This window comes from Vipera berus, assembly GCF_964194415.1.
Source record: "Vipera berus genome assembly, chromosome: W".
In the NCBI taxonomy this organism is placed as follows: Eukaryota; Metazoa; Chordata; class Lepidosauria; order Squamata; family Viperidae; genus Vipera; species Vipera berus.
Window position 1 is genome coordinate 64,753,374 of NC_138210.1, and position 20,924 is coordinate 64,774,297.

The 20,924-nt window shown below is 43.5% G+C and overlaps 1 protein-coding gene and 1 long non-coding RNA gene across 4 annotated transcripts; both read left to right on the plus strand.

Moving 5' to 3' along the window:
• Window positions 1-4,510: 4,510 nt before the first annotated feature.
• LOC308676668 (type 1 phosphatidylinositol 4,5-bisphosphate 4-phosphatase-like) lies at window positions 4,511-20,583 on the plus strand. Of its 3 annotated transcripts, none has more exons than XR_014028341.1 (8): window positions 4,511-4,676; window positions 6,606-6,808; window positions 10,346-10,452; window positions 15,721-15,826; window positions 17,823-17,875; window positions 18,148-18,238; window positions 18,778-19,641; window positions 20,121-20,583. XR_014028341.1 is itself a non-coding variant. In XM_081342656.1 (7 exons), exons 1-7 carry the CDS (start codon window positions 4,541-4,543, stop codon window positions 18,919-18,921), a joined length of 840 nt encoding a protein of 279 aa, XP_081198782.1. In that variant the 5' UTR covers window positions 4,511-4,540; the 3' UTR covers window positions 18,922-20,583. The 3 variants fall into 3 exon arrangements, 1 of the variants encoding a protein (XP_081198782.1); XR_014028342.1 differs by having other exon boundaries at window positions 20,520-20,583; XM_081342656.1 differs by having other exon boundaries at window positions 18,778-20,583.
• On the plus strand, window positions 11,566-14,397 carry LOC308676670. The gene is made up of 3 exons (XR_014028343.1): window positions 11,566-11,960; window positions 12,588-12,627; window positions 14,166-14,397. It is a non-coding gene; the product is annotated as an uncharacterized lncRNA (long non-coding RNA).
• Window positions 20,584-20,924: the final 341 nt, after the last annotated feature.

Sequence of the window (20,924 nt, forward strand, 5' to 3'; positions counted from 1 at the left end):
CCCTGTCTGGCCCACATGAGGTCAATCTGAAATTAGAAATCAAAATGTAATCAAGCCACAACATATAGCCTTACCAGTAGCAGCTAAACAAAACTATGTAATTTATTGCTTTTTATAAAGCAATAAAACTGAGTAGATTTAAATTCAGTTTATTGATTGGACCTTCCATACCAGTCCATACCAGGGACGTGGTGGCTCAGTGGGTTAGGACGCTGAGCTTGTCGATCAGAAGGTCGGCAGTTTGGCGGGTAGAATCCCAAGTGCCGCGTAGCAGAGTGAGCGCCTGTTACTCGTCCCAGCTTCTGCCAACCTAGCAGTTTGAAAGCACGTAAAAAAAATGCAAGTAGAAAAATAGGGACCATTACGGTGGGAAGGTAAACAGCGTTCCGTGCGCCTTTGGCATCTAGTCATGCCGGCCACATGACCACGGAGACGTCCTCGGACAAGCGCTGGCTCTTCGGCTTTGAAACGGAGATGAGCACCGGCCCCTAAATTTGGAAACGACTAGCACGCACATGTGGGGGAACCTTTACCTTTACCTTTACCAGTCCATAGTTTCTCATGTCGTCCCTTGGGAAAATTAACTGCTCACCCCTGATATAATGGATATAACAAAACAATTGTTGAGAAGCAAAATCTACCAGCATCTTCCAAATCTTGCTGGAGGTGGAGAAACAATATGGAAAGAGAACCTGAATTTTATTTATATAAAACAGTTGCCTCATAGAGGTATCTCACATTATTGCTCCCAGAATTCCCAGCAAAGAGACCCCAACTTTTTAATCCAATTTAACTAGAGAGCAACAAAGGTTTAAACCATTTGGCTTCTGTGGCTTCTAAGCTTAATAAATCAAGAATGGCTTTTCGGTACACAGTACAGACAGTACTCCAAAAAGTAGGTAAGGTCAGGGATTTTTTTTTAAAAAAATAAAGATTTAATTTTCATTGAAATCTAATTCAATTTAAATTAAATTAAATTATGCCCAGCTGATATTATTATTCCTGATGAATGTAGTTTTTCTTCCATCATATAAAAAATACAACTTGGCATTTTTTAGATAGGCACCTTTGTGGGGTCATGTGCTCCCTCTTCTCTCTGGAACATAGTTATATAATTAGTTTCCATAAATCTCAAGGCAAAGAACATTTCAAACTGTTCTCTAAACAAGGGGCCTATTTAAGGATTAGAACCATTCCTCCTTCATGACTTACAGGAACTATGCATATACAGTATGACTTGCATTTCCCCAGTAATGTAATTAATGATTTGTGGGGATTATCCCTTTCAAGTCCTTCCCTTGGAGATCTAACTCACAGAAACTGGTGGATTAGCACTGATCCTGACTGCATTTTGCTCACCATTAAGGCAAATGGGTGACATGAGCAAATAGGTCCTTGACTTACAACCACAATTTTAACCCCAAAATTTCTGTGGCTAAGCGAGACATTTGTTAAGTGAGTTTTGCCCCATTTTACCACTTTTCTTGCCATCGTTATTAAATGAATCACGGCAGTTGTCAGGTTAGTAACACAAGTTAGTGAAGTGAATCTGGATTCCTCATTGATTTTGCTTGTCAGTAGGTCGCAAAAAGGGGATCACATGACCCCGAGACACTGCAACCATCATGCATAAGAGCCAGTTGCCCAGCATCTGAATTTTGATTACAATGGTCGTAAGTGTGAAAAAATAGTCATGTCACTTTTTTCAGTGCCGTTGTAACTTTGAATGGTCACTAAGCGAACTTTTAAGTCAAGGACTACCTGTACGACAATTTGTAACAAAAACGTGCGACATTTAATGCATCATGAGCATTCTGCATAGGGCTAATGAGAAATATGGAGAGATAATTTTCTGGGATTATTTGATAAACCTCAAACTGATCCAACATTAGGACTAAGTTTAATGAGTCATACTTACTTCCTCAGCCTGGTTGGGGATGATGGGAACTGTCATCTAGTACATTAAGAGATCACCAGTTATGGATAGTTAGTCTAATCTCTCTTTCCGTGATCAAAGAAAGCCCTTCTCTTAAGTAAAATGTGGGGTTTTCCTTTCCAATCCTTCCGGCATGTTCTGACGAACATTTTAATGTTACAAATTTCTCTCTTGAGGATACATGACACAAATAAACAAGCAAGTCAGAACTGGTGACAGCTTCTCTGCAAATTAGTGTCACATGCTTGTCAATTTATGAATGTGCCATTACTGAATACCACATAATGGAGTAAAGCCTCTGGTATGTGGACAAAGTTTAAGCACAATAGCACCTGCTGAAATACAAAGGGATCGTGCTATTTTCCAATCAATATTACTATGGCTTGGGAAAAACCCTTTCTACCAGAGATAAGAATACAGTACCATTATCTATTACTACACAGTCAGTATAATGGCTGTTAAGAGGTCAACAGATCCAGGCAAACAATCTACTGTACATTGGGTACATATATTTGGGAAAATATTATTTAATTCTTGTTTCTTAGGGGGGGGGGGAAATAAGAGGCAGTGCCTTTTTAAAAATTTGTAATGTGTGAAATTCCGTAAGCCAAAATTAACAAAAATTAGCAGTTATAAAAACTGTTTTCTTCTAGTTTTGCACACTGTCCAAGTCCAGTGGAGTTGGGCCCCTCATCAATTTAAATAAATAAAAGGCTGTTCAGGAGGTGAGAAATACATGGTGTTGCGTTCAAGAACAAATACAAAACTGGAAGTACCTGGCTTAGTCAAGGTACTGGCCAAAAGGAAATGGATGATCTGCAAAACCACAGATTAAGCATGAGCCAGGCTGCAGCAGCCAAAACCATTAACGCAGTCTTGGCCTGCATCAAGAGAAATGCAGCATCAACATCACAGGAAGTGATAGTCCAGCTCTATGCTGTGCTGGTCAGCTCAAACCTATAATACAGGTAGTCCTCAATTTACAACAGTTCATTCATAGGTTCTCCTGCTTTAGCAGGGGCCTGGAGCTCCAAGGTCCTTTCCTGTTCTGTTCTATTCGTTTAGTGACAGTTCAAAGTACAGCACTGAAAAATGTGACTTATGACCATATTTCAGTTATGACCTTTGCAGCATCCCCATGATAAATACTGGGCTCAGTTGTGGTTGTAAATCGAGGACTACCTGTATTGCGGTAGTTTTGATTGCCCCAGTGCAAAAGGATAGATAAGGAAGGAACTAGAAGGCACCCAAAGAAGAGGAGAAAGGATGCTAAAGGGCTTGCAGTTCAACCCTACCCATCTAATTACAATTTAACCAATTTCAGTTCAATCCTATCCATCTAATTAATTGCAATTTCCTTTTTCATCAGGCTGACCTGGACTGATGACAGGGTTTTTAAAAAATGTTTTTTTTTATTTTTAATTGTTTAGTTTAACTGATTTATTGGGGCTGTTTATTTAATTTCTTTTAACTTTTGTATTGTTGTTTTTATTGTTGTTAGCCGCCCTGAGTCCTTCGGGGGATAGGGCGACATATAAGTCCCAAAAATAAATAAATAAATAAAAATAAATTTAACCAACTGCAGTTAAATCCTACCAATCCTCCTTTAACCCCAGTATTTTTTTAAAAAAAACTTGGCCACTTTCAGATGTGTGGGTTTCAATTCCCAGAATTCCCCAGCTATTTCTCCCTCCTTTTCCCCCCAATGGTTGGGGAATTCTGGGAGCCGAAGTCCACACATCTTAAAAAAGTGGCCACGTTTGAAAAGCCCTGGGTTAAAGAAGCTTCGTAGGCTTATCCTGGAGAAGACAAGACACAAAGGGCGGAAGTTTTTTTCCTGGCTTCGTGTTTTTTTTTTTAAACTAAGCCCCGCGTGGCTTCCCACGAAACGGAGCACGTGCCGGTCACGAGCGGACGGCTTCCTCTTCCTTTCTCTTTAATGGAAGTCTAGTGTGGAATCTTCACGGGGACGTCAATCATTGCTCAGGGGGCGGGGCATTCTCTAGAAAAGGCGGGGCGGTCGTAAGAGACGCCATGGGGAACTTCGGCCCCCCCCGCCCCCAGCCAATGGGAGAGCAGTTCTTCCATCACGTAAGGCCCACGGTGGCTCCTAGGAGCGTACTATGGACGCGCTAAGCCAATGAGGATCCGCGGTCCTTTGTCACGTGAGTTAGAACTCTTTTTAAACCCCCCCCCCCGGGGCCACCTTGAGAGGGAATGGCCAATAGCCAAGCAGAGAAGAAACGATGATTCGGGACAACCTGGGAGCCGCCTGAGGGAGGCAGCCAATCAAGAAGCGTAGACGAGAGTCACGAGACGGAGGAAAGGGCACAAGAAGGCGCGCGATTCGCCGTCCAATGGAAGGAAGCGGACGACAGGCCGTCACATACGCTCCTGACCAATCAGGAGCGCAACGTCCGCTATCGCCACCAGTTTCTGGTCACGTGACAGGGAGCTCGCCGCTTGCTCGCAGCCGATAGGAGGAGGAGGCCGTCGGTCATCGTGTGACGAGAGTATCCGGGGTGTTGAGGGGGCGGGGACGTGCGCTACGGAAGCCGAAAGAGAGGCGGGGCGGGGACGGGTGCAGTAGCGGCCGCTGCAGCGATGGCTGCGGATGGTGAGCGCTCCCCGCTGCTGCCAGCCGAGTCTGGCGATGGAGGCGGCCTCGGCTCGCTGGGGCCGGCGAGTCTGGCGTCAGGGTCCGCCTCCATTGCTCCGGGGAAACCGAACCCGCCACAGGGTGAGCCGCATTTCCTCATTTATATTCATGGGAGGCCCCTTGGGAAAGGCAAGTGGGAGGGGGACCCAGAGAGGAGAGGTCGTCAAGTCAGGAGGCGTGGCTTGTGCATGGGGGCGTGGCTCGGTAGGGGGTTAAAATTAGAATGGGTATCCATCATAAGGACAGCCCTTCATCTCTGGTCGTTTTGGGGAGGTTTTTTTTTTTTGCTGTATTACAGTAATAAAATAATAAACAGATTTTATTTTCCTGGGCTCCAAGATCACTGCAGATGGGGACTGTAGCCAGGAAATTAAACGTTGCTTGCTCCTGGGGAGGAAAGCCATGGCAAATCTAGACAGCACACTAAAAAGCAGAGACATCACCCTGCCAACAAAAGTGCATATAGTCAAGGCTATGGTCTTCCCAGTTGCAATGTATGGCAGTGAAAGCTGGACCATAAGAAAGGCTGAGCGCCAAAGAATTGAAGCCTTTGAACTATGGTGCTGGAGAAGACTCCTGCGAGTCCCTTGGACTGCAAGGCGATCAAGTCGGTCAGTCCTAGAGGAGATCAACCCTGACTGCTCTTTAGAAGGCCAGATCCTGAAGCTAAAACTCAAATACTTTGGCCACCTAATGAGAAGGAAGGACTCACTGGAGAAGAGCCTCATGCTGGGAAAGATTGAGGGCAATAGAAGAAGGGGATGACAGAGAATGAGATGGAGTCACTGAAGCAGTAAGTGTGAGCTTAAATGGACTCCAGAAGATGGTAGAGGACAGGAAGGCCTGGAGGAACATTGTCCATAGGGTCGCGATGGGTCGGACACGACTTCGCAACTAACAACCACAACAACAGTAATAAGTTTACTGTAATACAATACAGCAACACGTATTGCCAGTCTGGTTCCAGCAAAATGCTTTTCTCAAAGAAAGCTAATCAGAATTGCTAAGAGCTATCAGTCACGAGATGTAGGTCAAACCAAGAAATCAATTCCACACAAAGACCAAAACTGCTTAAAAATAAAAAAAAAAGATTGTAGTAACAAATCCTAACAAAATAGGAATGTTCTTTATTGGACAAGTGTGATGGGACAGGCAAGTAATTTGTCTCCAGTGCATAAGCTCTCGATGTAAATACAAATAGCAAAGTGATAAGTCATAGATCATAAATCCAAATACAAACAAGTGATAAGTCATGAGATACAATGTGCTAAGCACATTGATTTGTGCTTAGATTGTAAGCCGCCCTGAGTCTTCGGAGAAGGGTGGGATATAAATGGGATTAAAATAAAAATAATAAATAAATACTAATAGGAGAAGATGACGATGAAAAAGGATAATAGCAATAGAGCCCTATTACAGGGATGAATATATTTAGGCATAAGACAGTGCTGTGGAAATTAGGTGTTTAGCAGAGTGATGGCATGGGGGGAAAACTTTGTGTCTAGTTTTGGTATGCAATGACCTATAGCGGCATCCTGAGTGGAGAAGTTGAAACAGTATGTCCAGGATGTGAGGGGCTTTATCGATATTTGTAGATAAAAGTAGATAAGTCTAATTGTGGCTCACCTTCTCACTCTCTTATACTAATGTGAATTATGGAGGTGGCTTCAAATGTTTCCTCCTCTCCTTCTTCATTGTTTGGACTGAAGTAGTTTTTCTCTCTCTTGGTTGCTTTGGTACGGATCTCCCCTCTCTCCATCAAGTCCATCCTCTACTTTCTACAGGGCTTTGCAGGTTGAAGATGAACAACTGTAGAGGCAGGAGCCAAAGGGTGGTGGTGGTGGAGGAGGAGGTGGAGGAGGAGGAGGAGATATTTGAGGAAAATGAAATGTAGGTGAGAGAACAGAAAGAAAGATCAAGTGGGTGGCATGTAAACTTGACAGCAGCACCGCAGAACAGTGGTCGAATGCTCCCTTTTGATCATGATTCTTTCTCCCCTTCCCTTCCCAGGATTTTCCTCCTTCAGCAGTCTCAATGATGGGAGCCAAGCAGCCATACTGCCTGCAGAAGATCCCCCGCCGTATTCCCCGATGGCATCGCCGGAGAGTGGCAGCGCCCCTATGATCACCTGCCGAGTCTGCCAGAGCCCCATCAACGTGGAGGGAAAGATGCATCAGCACGTAGTGAAATGTAGTGTTTGCAATGAGGCCACGGTGAGCACTGTCGGACAGACAAGTGGGACGTGGGAGGCACAGGGGAAAGATGTAAAGGCAGAGAAGACAGCTGGCCGGAATATAAGATATGTATTATCTGCCTTGCCATAGAAGACCTGCATATTGTGCAGGTCAAAAGGAGGGCTGAGAAGATGTCTGCAGACCCCTCCCATCCTGGACATAAATTGTTTCAATTCCTCCCCTTGAGATGGCACTGTAGGGCGTTGTATAGCAAGACAACTCAACACAGGGACATTTTCTTCCCTTGTGCTATCTGCTGAACACCTAATTCTTATGTGTGTGTGTGTGTGTGTGTGTGTGTGTGTGTATGTATGTATGTGTATGTATATGTATGTATATGTATATGTACACACGCACACAGTGTGGCTGCAATATTGTTTATCCCCTTTATTATTTCTTACTTTCCCCTTTTCTTGGTTGTACACTTTAATATTGTTACATCCCACTGTTTTGCAAGTACATTGAGTGCTCCTGAACCAGAGACAAATTCCTTTTGTGTGTCTAACCACACTTCGCCAAATAAAGCACAATTGCATATAAAGGAAGATGAACTGACCCATGAAACAGATAGAAAGTTGGAGACAAGCAGTGCTTCTCAGGGTCACTTCCCTTGCTTGATTATCTTCAGCACAATTCCACAATAGCAAAACTCTGGCGGCTTGCCAGATGCTATGATCATACAATAAAACTAGCCAAGGAGAAAGGGAGGCTTATATTCTCACAGTTCTCACCAGATGTTACAAATATGTAGGTTTTTTTAATTTTTTAATATGAGGATGATTTCCTTAAAAACACACCCTGGATAGCAAAAGAGTAAGCCAAAACTGTAGATCTGCTAAAAATGGACGGAGTACTTGTGTTTCCTTTCAGGCACAATCTTTAGTCCCTTGAGAGCTATTGGGTCTCAAGTCAGCATAGTCAATACTGAGCTAGCTAGATCTGTGGTCTAACTGCACAGGGCCGTTCCTTAAAAGGATTCCTTTTTTTCCCTTTGTTTTTGCTTCCTCCTAAGGATTATATTGGTGTTCACCTTCAGCTCGGATTATGTATTGTAATGTACTGTTTATTGGGTTGATACGGTTGTGGTGAAGATATAGCTCATCTGAACTCATTTGAACTACACTCATATGAAAGTTTTTATGATGCCTTTCTTTACATTAGAAGCTCGTTTGGAAGAGGGTTTTTTTTTTAACCCTGAAATTTGTCCTGTACATTATCTCAGTGAATAATGTATAAGTTCTTGTTTATTTAGCTGAGGAAAAATAACTCTGCTCTTTTTTTCTTTTTTCTTTTTTTTTGCCTTTGCCTTAATTCCACTCCCTGGTTTTATTAAAAGCTGAAGTCTTTCGGTGAAATTGGCAGATAGGGAGATTTTGAAATGGATGTAATGCAGTTTTTGCACCCTGCACAATTAATTTATGCCCCTGGATGGAATATGCTTATTATTTAAATAGTTACAAATAAATACACCAATTGTGAAGGAGGAATTTACCCATGAGGAGAGGTGTATTTGAGGAAGAAGGGCTGGGTAGAGCCAACAATAGGAAGCCAATAGTATCGTTACAGGTTTTTTTTAAAAAAATTCCATTTATATCCCGCCCTTCTCCGAAGACTCAGGGCGGCTTACAAGTTTAGCAGTAGCCTTCATTCTATGTATATGCCTGCTTATTAGGGCTTTCACACACACCCCAAGCGGCATTATTACAAAGCTTAATTGCCCCCAACAATCTGGGTCCTCATTTTACCTACCTCGGAAGGATGGAAGGCTGAGTCAACCTTGAGCCTGGTGGGATGCGAATCTGCACTAATTGCAGGCAGCTGGTATTACTTAAGGAGGCATTAGCCCACTGCTCCACCAAGGCTCTTCCTTGACTTAGAAGTCAAGCCGCAATCAGAATCGGAATCTAGTCACTAAGTGAGGCGGTGGTTATGCAAGTCATGCCCAATTTTACAACTTTTGTTACTGTGGTCATTAAGTGAATCACTTAGTTGTTGAGTGAATCCAGCTTGGACGAACTATGGGGAGATTTTCTATCCTTACGGGTAAAGAAGGATCAAGACTCCTACTACTACCCATGAAGTTGTTAAGGCATCCAGGAGTTACAACACCTTAAAGCAGCACTCTGTTTTGCCTTTCACCGCCCATAGAAGCTTGTTTGGAAGCCTTTTTATCTCTGCCTCTTGGAGTAAGGCGTCATGGACAGATAGAAGCTTAAAAAAATGAATCTCTTTTGGACTTCAAGATGTGGCTTTAGATTTGCTAGGTGTTGAATGAGCAGTTGTCAGTTGTACTTTATCTTTGCCCCAGTCCCATCCCGAGTTATCTTTGGCATAAGGAACTGCTTGTTAAGATTGCAATGAAAATCTACATTTGAGAAGGGCCCTGCCCTTTCCACGTTCCTTGTCTTTCTTCCTTGCTTTTATGTATTGTACTGGAAGCCCTCTGACTGAAGAAAACCTACTTTTTGTCTTGGTGTAAAATAGGTGTCAGAATCCATTTATATCACATTCATAAATGTATGTTTAAAACATTATCCCCCCCCCCCCCCGGATTCTGCCATCTCCCGAGGAAGGAGGAGCAGATGTGGATTCAGCCTGCCTTAGGTTATTTCAAAGACCAAGGGAAACCTTTTGAACTGGGGGAATAAAGGGGAGGGTGAGGGAAGAAGGCATCTGGCCTGTGTCTCCATTTGAATCTGTAAAGGAAGAAGGCAATAACCATAAAGATTCAAAGTTCCCTTTTTCCCAGGAAAGGGATGACACGAAGTAAAATGATGGGGGGCTGACCAAATGGGGTTGAGGGAAGGGGGGGTTGAACCGGGAACTCTTTATAAAGTTTCAGTTTGTAAAACAATACCAAGTCCTGTCTTGTATTTCCACAACCAAGCATGTCCTAGTAAAAATTCCTTTTGGACTAGAACTGACTCCAAGAGTTTTTGTTTTCCTAAGACGTGGATTGGGGTGGGTCCCAACAATAGGTGTCTTCGGAATGCCACATTTTTATTACCCTGTTTTCTGAAATGTACACTTCATACCAGGTTAGATTTATCTAGCCCAGCTTTCCTTATTCAGATTAGCAGTAGCTCAGCTTCTTGAGCGTGATTCTAGTTCAACACTTAATACCTAACTTTAAGCTATGAAAAATGAGGATAACACAAAACCTCCCATGTAGAAAAATACACATTTCTTACTTGCTTGAGATTCAGTTTTGATAGGATGTCCTATGCTTTGTTCAGGGGGAAAAAATCACAAATAAGTTTCTAGACTTTTTCCCAGTTCAGCTAAAAATAAAACCTGTTGTCCATTGTGCCTGTTGGCTGTTTTTTTAAAACATACATATTAATTCAGTTTGAATATTTATAGATACACTGTGACGAATGAGAGTGTTATCAGTAAACTTGGTCCAATGCCTGGCAGAAGGGTTAGATTCTTTGCCCTGTTATGACCTTCTTTCTTCTTAAACCAAGAAACATGTTCAACCTGTTTAACTTTTATATATGTTATTTTGTCCTACAGCCAATTAAAAATGCCCCACCTGGTAAGAAGTATGTGAGATGCCCTTGCAACTGTCTTTTGATCTGCAAAGTGACCTCACAACGCATCGCCTGTCCACGGATATATTGGTAAGGGGTGGGGAAGGGAAATATGTAGTTATGTTCTTCAGGATGTTTTAATATTGGATCAAAAATAGCTTTCTAAACATTCTCTATATAACATTTTATGGGAAAACAGAAGCACGAAAAGGAAAAATAAAATCACAAAAAGAAATGAGATATTTATTTGTATTTGTTAATTCAACATATCTGTATGCTGTCATAATCACAAATTAGCTACAGATAGTTATTAAAATGAAGTAAATGTATTCATATCAACAACAGCCATGACATAAAATATAAGCTAAAATGAAAAATTTACTCTTACCTAATCACTAAGAAATCTATCCTTATTTAACAATCACGACTTAAATGTTAAAAGTTATAAAACCCTAATTTCAGATGTAGAATAAGACCGTGGGTAGAATTATAGTCTAAAAATTATAAGCTGCCAAGAGTCATTGAATACAGAAGAACAGAATTGGAAGGGCCCTTGGAGGTCTTCTAGTCTAACACCCTGTCCTGTCACGAGACCCTATACCCGTGGTGGTGAACCTATGGCATGCGGGCCACAGGTGGCATGCAGAGCCCTCTCTGTGGGCACACGGGCCATCGGCCCTGTCCTAGGCCTTCAGCTGGGTTTTATAAAACCTTTTTGCTTTCGGCCTCTACCGCCGTGTGCAAAAAAAAAAGGTTCAATCAATCAATCAATTTCAACTTCTCGCCGAAAAAAAAAAGATCTCACAAAGTTGGAATTGATTGATTGAACTTTTTAGTCCCACCCAGGCTGCCGTTACGACCACAGCCACACCCAGCCAATGGGCCACACCCACCCAGCACCCGATGATACATACAGTCATGCTCGAAATTGTTGGCACCCCAGAAATTTTTCAAGAAAATCAAGTATTTCTCAGAAAAGTATTGCAGGAACACATGTTTTGCTATACACAGGTTTATTCCCTTTGTGTGTATTGAAACACAACCAAAAAAGGGAGGAAAAAAAGCAAATTGGACATAATGTCAAACAAAACTCCAAAAATTGGCCGGACAAAATTATTGGCACCCTTAACTTAATATTTGGTTGCACACCCTTTGGAAAAAATAACTGAAATCAGTCGCTTCAATAAACTTCTTACACCTCTCACCTGGAATTTTGGACCACTCTTCCTTTGCAAACTGCTCCAGGTCTCTCTTATTGGAAGGGCGCCTTTTCCCAACAGCAATTTTAAGATCTCTCCACAGGTGTTCAATGGGATTCAGATCTGGACTCATTGCTGGCCACTTCAGAACTCTCCAGCGCTTTCTTGCCATCCATTTCTGGGTGCTTTTTGACGTATGTTTGGGGTCATTGTCCTGCTGGAAGACCCAAGATCTCGGACGCAAACCCAGCTTTCTGACACTGGGCTCTACAGTGCGACCCAAAATCCTTTGGTAATCCTCAGATTTCATGATGCCTTGCACACATTCAAGGCACCCAGTGCCAGAGGCAGCAAAACAACCCCAAAACATCATTGAACCTCCACCACATTTCACTGTAGGTACTGTGTTCTTTTCTTTGTAGGCCTCATTTCATTTTTGGTAAACAGTAGAATGATGTGCTTTACCAAAAAGCTCTATCTTGGTCTCATCTGTCCACAAGACGTTTTCCCAGAAGGATTTTGGCTTACTCAAGTACATTTTAGCAAACTGTAATTTTGCTTTTTTATGTCTCTGTGTCAGCAGTGGGGTCCTCCTGGGTCTCCTGCCATAGCGTTTCATTTCATTTAAATGTCGACGGATAGTTTGCGCCGATACTGATGCTCCCTGAGCCTGCAGGACAGCTTGCATTCCTTTGGAACTTGTTTGGGGCTGCTTATCCACTATCCGGACTATCCTGCGTTGCAACCTTTCATCAATTTTTCCCTTCTGTCCACGACCAGGGAGATTCGCTACAGTGCCATGGGTTGCAAACTTCTTGATAATGTTGCGCACTGTGGACAAAGGCAAATCTAGATCTCTGGAGATGGACTTGTAACCTTGAGATTGTTGATATTTGTCCACAATTTTGGTTCTCAAGTCCTCAGACAGTTCTCTTCTCCTCTTTCTGTTGTCCATGCTTAGCGTGGCACACACAGACACACAATGCAAAGACTAAGTGAACTTCTCTCCTTTTTATCTGCTTTCAGGTGTGATTTTTATATTGCCCACACCTGTTACTTGCCCAAGGTGAGTTTAAGGGAGCATCACATGCTTGAAACAATTTTGTTTACCCACAGTTTTGAAAGGGTGCCAATAATTTTGTCCGGCCCATTTTTGGAGTTTTGTTTGACATTATGTCCAATTTGCTTTTTTTCCTCCCTTTTTTGTTGTGTTCCAATACACACAAAGGGAATAAACCTGTGTATAGCAAAACATGTGTTCCTGCAATACTTTTCTGTGAGAAATTCTTGATTTTCTGGAAAAAATTCTGGGGTGCCAACAATTTCGAGCATGACTGTAAGTGGGTTTTGGGTTGCATTTTGGGCACTCGGTCTCTAAAAGGTTCGCCATCACTGCCCTACACCATTTTAGACAAATGTGTGCAGGGCATTGTTTTTCAACCTTGGCAACTTGATGCTGGACTTCTACTCCCAGAATACCCCAGCTGGGATTCTGGGGGTTGAAGTCCACACATCCTCAAGTTGCCAAGGTTGAAAAACACTGCTCCAAGGACTGCAATTGGGCACCTTTAGAATACAGAATAACAGAGCTGAAAGGGACCTTGGAGGTCTTCTAGTCCAGCTCCCTGCTCAAGCACGAGACCATTGAGATGAGCATCCTATAGAAATTGAATAAATACAAATAAATAAATACATGGTTGCCATAGAAAATTGTAAGCTAGATTTATTTTCCAAATGCAAAGTAATTGTGTACATTCTTCTACTGAAGGAATCATACATTACTTTCCAACTTCCAGTGCACAGCATCCTAGCAGGTGTGAGGAGGTATAAAGATAATTTAGGAAATATTGTAAAAATAAGACCTTTAACAATATTCAGTAGAAAGTAGGCAGGTTGGGGAAACACCCCCCCCACCCCACTTTTTGACTTGGTTGTACACCATTGTAAATACGGTAGTTTTGCAAAAACTTTTGGGCTCAACAATCCATGCTGCCAAATATGGAAAAATGATCAGACCTGGGCTTATTTCTTCATGAGTGCAAAACCTAGATGTGTTTGGAGAAAAATAATGTGTGTGTGTGGTGTGTGTGTGTGTGTGTGTTGGTGGTGGTGGGATATTTAGCTCTCTTGAATCCTGAAATCTTTTTAGGACAGTGGGGAGGAATAGCTTGCTTGCTTGCTTGCTTGCTTGCTTATTTTTAACCTACTTTTTTAATGTGTTTTAACTTATTGTAAGAGTTGTGGGCATTTTGTTTAATCTTTTTTAATTTTTGTATTTTGTCTTTTAACATGTACTGCCCTGTTCACCGCCCTGAGTCCTTCGGGAGAAGGGCGGTATACAAATAAAATTAATAAATAATAAATTTATTTATTTATTTATTTATTTATTTATTATTTATTTATTTATTTATTTATTTAATTTAATTTAATTTATTAATGGGATTTATATCCCGCCCTATCTCCCGAGGGACTCAGGGCGGCTAACAACAACAAAACTTAAAGGTCTCTGTACAGTAAATTAAAAATAAAAATTTGAAATAAATTAAAATAAATTAAAGAATAGAGTTAGAATTGTAAATATAATTAAAATCCCTGTCAGTCTAGGTCAGCCAAATGGAAAAGGAGTGTTTTGAGGCCACGGCGAAAGGACGAGATCTTGGGCCATCCGAAGCTCAGGGGGGAGCTGGTTCCACAGGGCTGGCACTCCCACAGAGAAGGCTCTTCCCCTGGGGGTCGCAAGGCGACATTGTCTAGCCGACGGTACCCTGAGGAGGCCTTCTCTGTGTGAGCGTACTGGGCGATGGGAATTCGTTCCCGGCAGCAGATGGTCCTGCAAGTATCCCGGGCCTAAGCCATGTAGGGCTTTAAAGGTAAGAACCAGCACCTTAAATCTCACCCGGAGGGCAGCCGGTAGCCAATGCAGCTCACGCAGGAGGGGTGTAATATGGGAGTATCGGGGTGCTCCCATCACTACCCGTGCAGCTGCACTCTGCACCAGTTGAAGCCTCCGGGTGGTCTTCAAGGGCAGCCCCATGTAGAGAGCATTACAGTAGTCTATACGGGAGGTAACGAGTGCGTGGGTGACTGTACGGAGGGCATCTCGGTCTAGAAAGGGGCGCAACTGGTGTACCAGGCGAATCTGGGCAAATGCCCCCCTAGCCACGACTCCAATATGATCTTCAAAACTGAATCGTGAATCCAGGAGGACGCCCAGGTTGTGTGCTCTATCAACGGGAGGTAATATCTCTCCTCCTATAATCAAAGATGGAACCTCTTGAACTAAACGAGATGTCGGTACGTAAAGCCATTCAGTTTTGGCCGGGTTGAGCCGGAGCCTGTTCTTTCCCATCCAAATCTGTACCGCTTCCAGGCAACGGGACATCACATCGAGGGCATCACTGGGTTGGTTTGGGGTGGAGATGAACAACTGGGTATCATCCGCATATTGGTGATACCTCACCCCAAAACCACGAATGATTTCACCCAGCGGCTTCATATAGATGTTGAACAGGAGGGGCGAGAGCACCGATCCCTGAGGCACCCCACAACTAAGGGGCCTTGGGGTTGACCTCTGCCCTCCTGCCAACACCGTCTGCGAATGGCCTGAGAGGTAGGAGGAGAACCATCGTAGAACGGTGCCTCCCACTCCCAACCCCTCAAGACGACATTGATGGTGTGATCCAATAATGTGGGTGGGTTTCTGTTATTTGAAGAACTAGAAAGCAAAAATATGGATTGGATTAATCAAGCTAAAAATGTGACATTTTTATAGGAAAAAGCGTGCACAGAGAGAGAAGGAAAGGGAGATTCTCCCTCTTGTCTTCATCTTTTGAACCTGTTTTTTTTCCCCTTGAAGAAGGTGTTTATGTTTAGATAATAAAAACAGTGGTTGCCCTGATGAAACCAGAAAGACTAGTTGATAAAACGCAGACGTTGGCATGTTGACTGGCCTTAATTGAATGTGAGAAGTTAGTTGTGCCTGCCAGGTTTGGACCTGAGTTTCGTTTTTGTTTTTTTTTTTTTTAAAAAGGGGAAATATTTAAATCCAAAATCAACTTCATTCCTCCACCCTGGCTTGAAAATAGGAGATGTTTGGTGGGGACAGATGATTGACAAGATAATAACCTAAACCTCTTTTCTTCCTTTGTTTTCTACCCAGTAAAAGGGTCATAAACCTAGGCCCCGTTCACCCTGGTCCTCCGAGTCCCGAGCCTCAGCCCGTGGGTGTGCGTGTCAATTGCGGTCATTGTGAAAATAATTTCCTGGTAAGGGTGCTGGGGAAGAAGGAATTGGGGGAAAAAATGAAGCTTCTTTGTTCCACGCTCAGCTTTGGAGACCTGTTATCGGAAGAAAAATATAAACTTACAAAATCTGATTTGAGTCCAAGCAAGGCAGTCTCGTTGGGAACTGACCTTGGAATGCAAAGTGGATAGAAAAACATATATATATTTTTTTGAATTGGCTGAGGTTGCTTGCGTCTTTTGAAATGGACACAGATTGGGTTCTCACCTGCAAATATCTCCACCTGTGGATTTTATTCATAAATCTGCTACAGGAAGTCCTCGACTTTATTTATTTATTTATTTTTATTTTAATCCCATTTATATCCCGCCCTTCTCCGAAGACTCAGGGCGGCTTACAATCTAAAGCACAATGTGCTTAGCAATAGCCTTCATTCTGTGTATATGCCTGCTTATTAGGGCTTTTGCCCCCCCCCAAGCGGCATTATTACAAAGTCAGCTTATTGCCCCCAACAATCTGACCACAATTGACCCCCCCCCAAAAAAAATTTTTGTTGCGAAGTGAGAAACCCGTTAAGTGAGTTTTGCCCCATTTTGCGACTTTGGTTGTCCCATTTGTTAAGTGACTCACCACAGTTGTTCAATTAGTAACCCTGTTGTAAAGCGAATCTGGCTTCCCCATTGACTCTGCTGGTCACAAGTTCTCAAAAGGTCATCACGTGACGGCGGGACACTGCAACCGTCATAAATACGAACCAGTTGTCAAAGCATCCGGATGTAAGTCACGTGACCATGGTTGAGGCTGCAGTGGTCGCCAGTGTGAAAAACGGTCATTAAGTCACTTTTTTTTCAGCGCCGTTGTATCTCTGAACGGTCACTAAATGAACGGCTGTAAATCGAGGGCTACCTTGGAGGAGCAGCTGAGCGTGACTCCTTAAAAAAAACAAAAAACGAAGAGCCTGTTTGGTCTGCAGCCTTGAAATTGCCCTTGGTTGAGTTGTACTCTGGGCATATTGGGTTTGCAAAGAGTATATAACTGAGGAAGCCGAGGCAGGAGTGTTAAAAAAAAAAAAAGCAGCAGCAGCTCCATGTGCAATATTCCTCTGACATATTTTACACACTTTTTTTTAAAAAAATCCCATTTATATCCCGCCCTTCTCCGAAGACTCAGGGCGGCTTACAATCTAAGAAGCACAAATCAATGTGCTTATAGCAATAGCCTTCATTCTATGTATAGGCCTGCTTATTAGGGCTTTCACGCCCCCCCCCCCCCCCAGCGGCATTTTTACAAAGTCAGCTTATTGCCCCCAACAATCTGGGTCCTCATTTTACCTACCTCGGAAGGATGGAAGGCTGAGTCAACTCTTAACCACGGAGATGATGATTGTCCTTGTATCGTTATCCATCAGCAGTAAGAGTAAAGGAAGTAGGAAGGTTGGAGGGAAAGAGGAGGAGAAGTGGGGAGGAACGGGAGGGCAGTGGCGAGGGAAAGAGGAGAGGAGAGGAAGAAGAGGGAAGTAGGAAAGAAAGGAGAAAGAAAGTAGAGAAGAGGGAAGAGAGAGAGAGAGACGGAGGGTGGATCCAGTGAAAGGGGAAATGGACGAGCAGCACCCAAACTTACGTGTATGTATTTATGTAGGGCGATATATAACACCTACAGCATTACTGATATAACAAATGTTAAATACTTGAAAAAATGTTTACATTTCATTGGGTAGTTTGTGGTATATTAAGGGAACTGTGAAAAAATAAATAAAATAAATTAAAAAAAATAAATAAGAGTAAAGTTGCAAAGTGATATTGGTCAGCAAACAAAGAATTTCTGCTCCATTAAGAAAAAAAGAGCCTATTTGTGGCAGCAAAGTGTGACTTGAGTCAGGTTCTCCTTCTAAGCCCTTCTCTCTCTCTCTCTCTCTCTCTCTCTCTCTCTCTCTCTCCTCTCTCTCTCTCTCTCTCTCTCTCTCTCTCTCTCTCTCCCTCTCTCTCTCTTTCTCTCTCTTTCTTTCTTTTGTCTCTCCAGTGGACAGAATTCACTGATCGCACTTTAGCCCGGTGCCCGCACTGCCGCAAAGTGTGAGTTACTCTGGGGAAGGAATTGGACCTGGGATGCCCTCCAAGTTTGCGTTGAACGTTACCTGATATTAGTAACTGGAGTGGGGGAGGAAACACCCTGTTTGGGGGCTCAGCTTCAAAGAGACCAAAGGAGCAGAGGTCGGCTGCCTGTCTTTGGTAGCCAAGGCCTCTTTCTCTGCCAGAGCTCTGAATTCTGGGCAGACAGGAACATTGTGGGAATGATTCTCAGGTTGCTTGACGTGCTGCTTCCTTGTCCTTGTTTGTACCCCCAGCTCCTCCATCGGGCGCCGCTATCCGAGGAAAAGGTGTTTCTGTTGTCTTCTGCTGGGTGTGCTGATGGCCGTGACAGCAACGGGATTGGCGGTGAGTCTGGAGTGAGGGGCATCTAGCTTGGGGGGGGGGCTCCCAAAAGAGCGAGGTTAAGATGAGATCCTTAAAGATGGTCCTGTCTGGTGGATACCTGGAAATCCCAGGGCTTTGGGTTAGAATGAGAAGATTTAAAAAGTGGACGAACGTAAGAGACAAAACTCCCATCAATTTGGCTGCTGAGAAGCCTACAGGGATGTGTCTTGAAAGCAAGGGAAGTAGTAAAGTTTGGAAGGAACAACTTCTCTCCCTATTCAAAATCCAATTTCAGGAGGCTGAATCTTAAAAACAATCCTTCTCGGTATGGGTCCATTCTGATTTTTTTTTAAAAAGGGGGGGTTATGCATCTAAGATGGAGAGAAACCTCACCACCCCGTCTCCACAACCTTCAGCACTTGGGGTCAAAATTTGAGATGACTGATAGTTCAAAAGGTTTATCGAAGCCAAAGGTTTATCGAACGCACACTTTCAGAGTAAAACCTGTCCAGCTCTTTTGTTGTGAAGCTGATTTCTGATTCTTCTTTTGATTTCTCTAGTTTGGTACCTGGAAACAAGCCCAGCAGTACAGGGGGGTCTATGCTGCCTGGGCGGTGGTGATTTTCCTGGCGCTGGTTTTCCTCGGCCGAGCTATGTACTGGGCTTGCATGAGGGTCAGCCACCCCATCCAGAACTTCTCGTGAGCCTCTCCAAGCTCCTCTTGGTTTCCCACTGCTGCTCCACCACCTCATCTCCAGGGGACCCAGCTCCATCTTCTCCCCTCCGCTTCCATTTGAAGTTGAGTCTGCCGTGCCACCACCTAACTGTGCCCGCTCCCAGTGTCATCATCTGAATAACTGTGGGACAACCCTGATATCTACGAGCCTTCTTCCGTCTCTGTTGCTCTGAGCCAGGATTGGTGGCAAAAAGAAAGTACAGTTGACTCCAAAGGAGCTGAAGCCCAGCTCTGTAGGGTTCTGCCATCGGAGGCAAAAGTTCCTATCGGTCCTCAAGTAGCACAACGCTAATCGTTCCTAAAAGAAACTTGAATGCAGCTGGATGGTTTGGGATCAAACCGGTGGCGGCTGTTCCAGTGACATTTGGAGATGGCCCAGCCCAAAAGAGCGGAATCCCTTGAGATACACTACAGGTCTTCAGCGAGGGCAGTTCAGAAGATGGTGTTTCAAGATTCTGTTCTTGGCTCCCATCGGAGGCCGTTTAAATCTTTCCTGGTCGAGAAGGAGGAGGCAAAAGAGGCGTCGAGGCATCGCTGCTCTATCGATTTGTCCTGTTTTTTGTCATCCCGTGTCCTGTAATGTGGGGTAGCTGAAGCTGCAAGGGTTGAGCCCGTTTCCACAATCCTTACATGTGAATGGAATGAGAGAATGGGCCCTGAGGAATGAGGGAAGGCCCGACCCATAAAGGTTAGTACTAAAAAGGCCCGGGATTGGGAGCTGTCAGATGTTCATTGAACAAATTTCAGCCCCCACCTCCCCCTTTCTGTGATCTACAGTGGTGAGATCCAGAGGTCTCCCACTAAAGTTTAGGTTCGTTCCCTGTGGGACTCATTTTTGTGTTGATTTTTTTCTTTATCTTTGCACATTCCTGTTTCTTCTCCAAAAATCCAAACTCTTCGTTTTCAGGGGGACGAGAGGAGAGCAGCCTTAGAGACCCATCACGTCTCTTAAAGAGCCCTTTCAACCACTGCTATGGTGTTTTTATGTTGTTTTTGTTCTGAAATGTTGAAGGGGGGAACTGCTGGTCAACACCATCTGCAGTTGAGCGATGGGGGCTTCACTTCAACTGTGATTTCTGCCTCCTAGGCAGAGATTCTCCCTCGCAAGGCCTACCTTCTTCCAGAGCCTTCTAAATTAGACTTTCATCCCTTCTTTTGTCTTACTAGTTCATGACATAGACCGAAGGGGGAGGAAATGGTGCATGTACTCTGTTGTACAGAGGAAAGGATGGATGCCCTCAGTCATGCAGCAAACAAGATATTCCGCTTAGGGAAACGTCTCAATTCTGCTACGAACCTGGCTTGACTTTTTCTCAGCGTGACTCCTCTACCCCGTCTTCTCTCGTGGCCTCAGATTTTAATTCTCCCACCTCCACGGCATAAAGCTTATAGCCCCAAGCCTGTCACAGCTTGTATATAAGAAGTAAAATGTACATAGAACTATTTAAGATAACTTTCCTCCATGTTGGCTGCCTTCCTGCCTGCGTGCTTGCACCGTATGTCTGTCTCTTTTTTTTCCAGCCATGATTGAACATGCCCGTTTGTCTTTTTCCTTCTCTTCCACAGGCACAGGAGGAATGAATTGGATGGTTGTAAATAAATAAAAGTAGCTATTCCATATCTGACTTAATTGGACGGGAAGCTGTCGTCTTGTGGTTTTTCAGAATCAGCCACCTTAAGGGGAACGGGGTGATTATTTCCTCCAATTTAAGGAAGGAAATTTCTTCAATTAAGAGTTGATTTCGATTGAATGTCCCTTCAATTAAGGAAGGAAATTCTTTCGATTTAAGAGTTGGTTTGATGGAATGCACTTCAGTTGGAGGAAATTCCTTAAGAGTTGCTTAAAATGGGCCGCCATACAATTCTTTCACATAATTTAATTAGAAAACGGCAAAACGGGTTTCTCTTTGTGACTTAAATCCAATGTTCTGTTCTTGTCTCAGCAAGGCTCATTGACACGAATGACTTGTA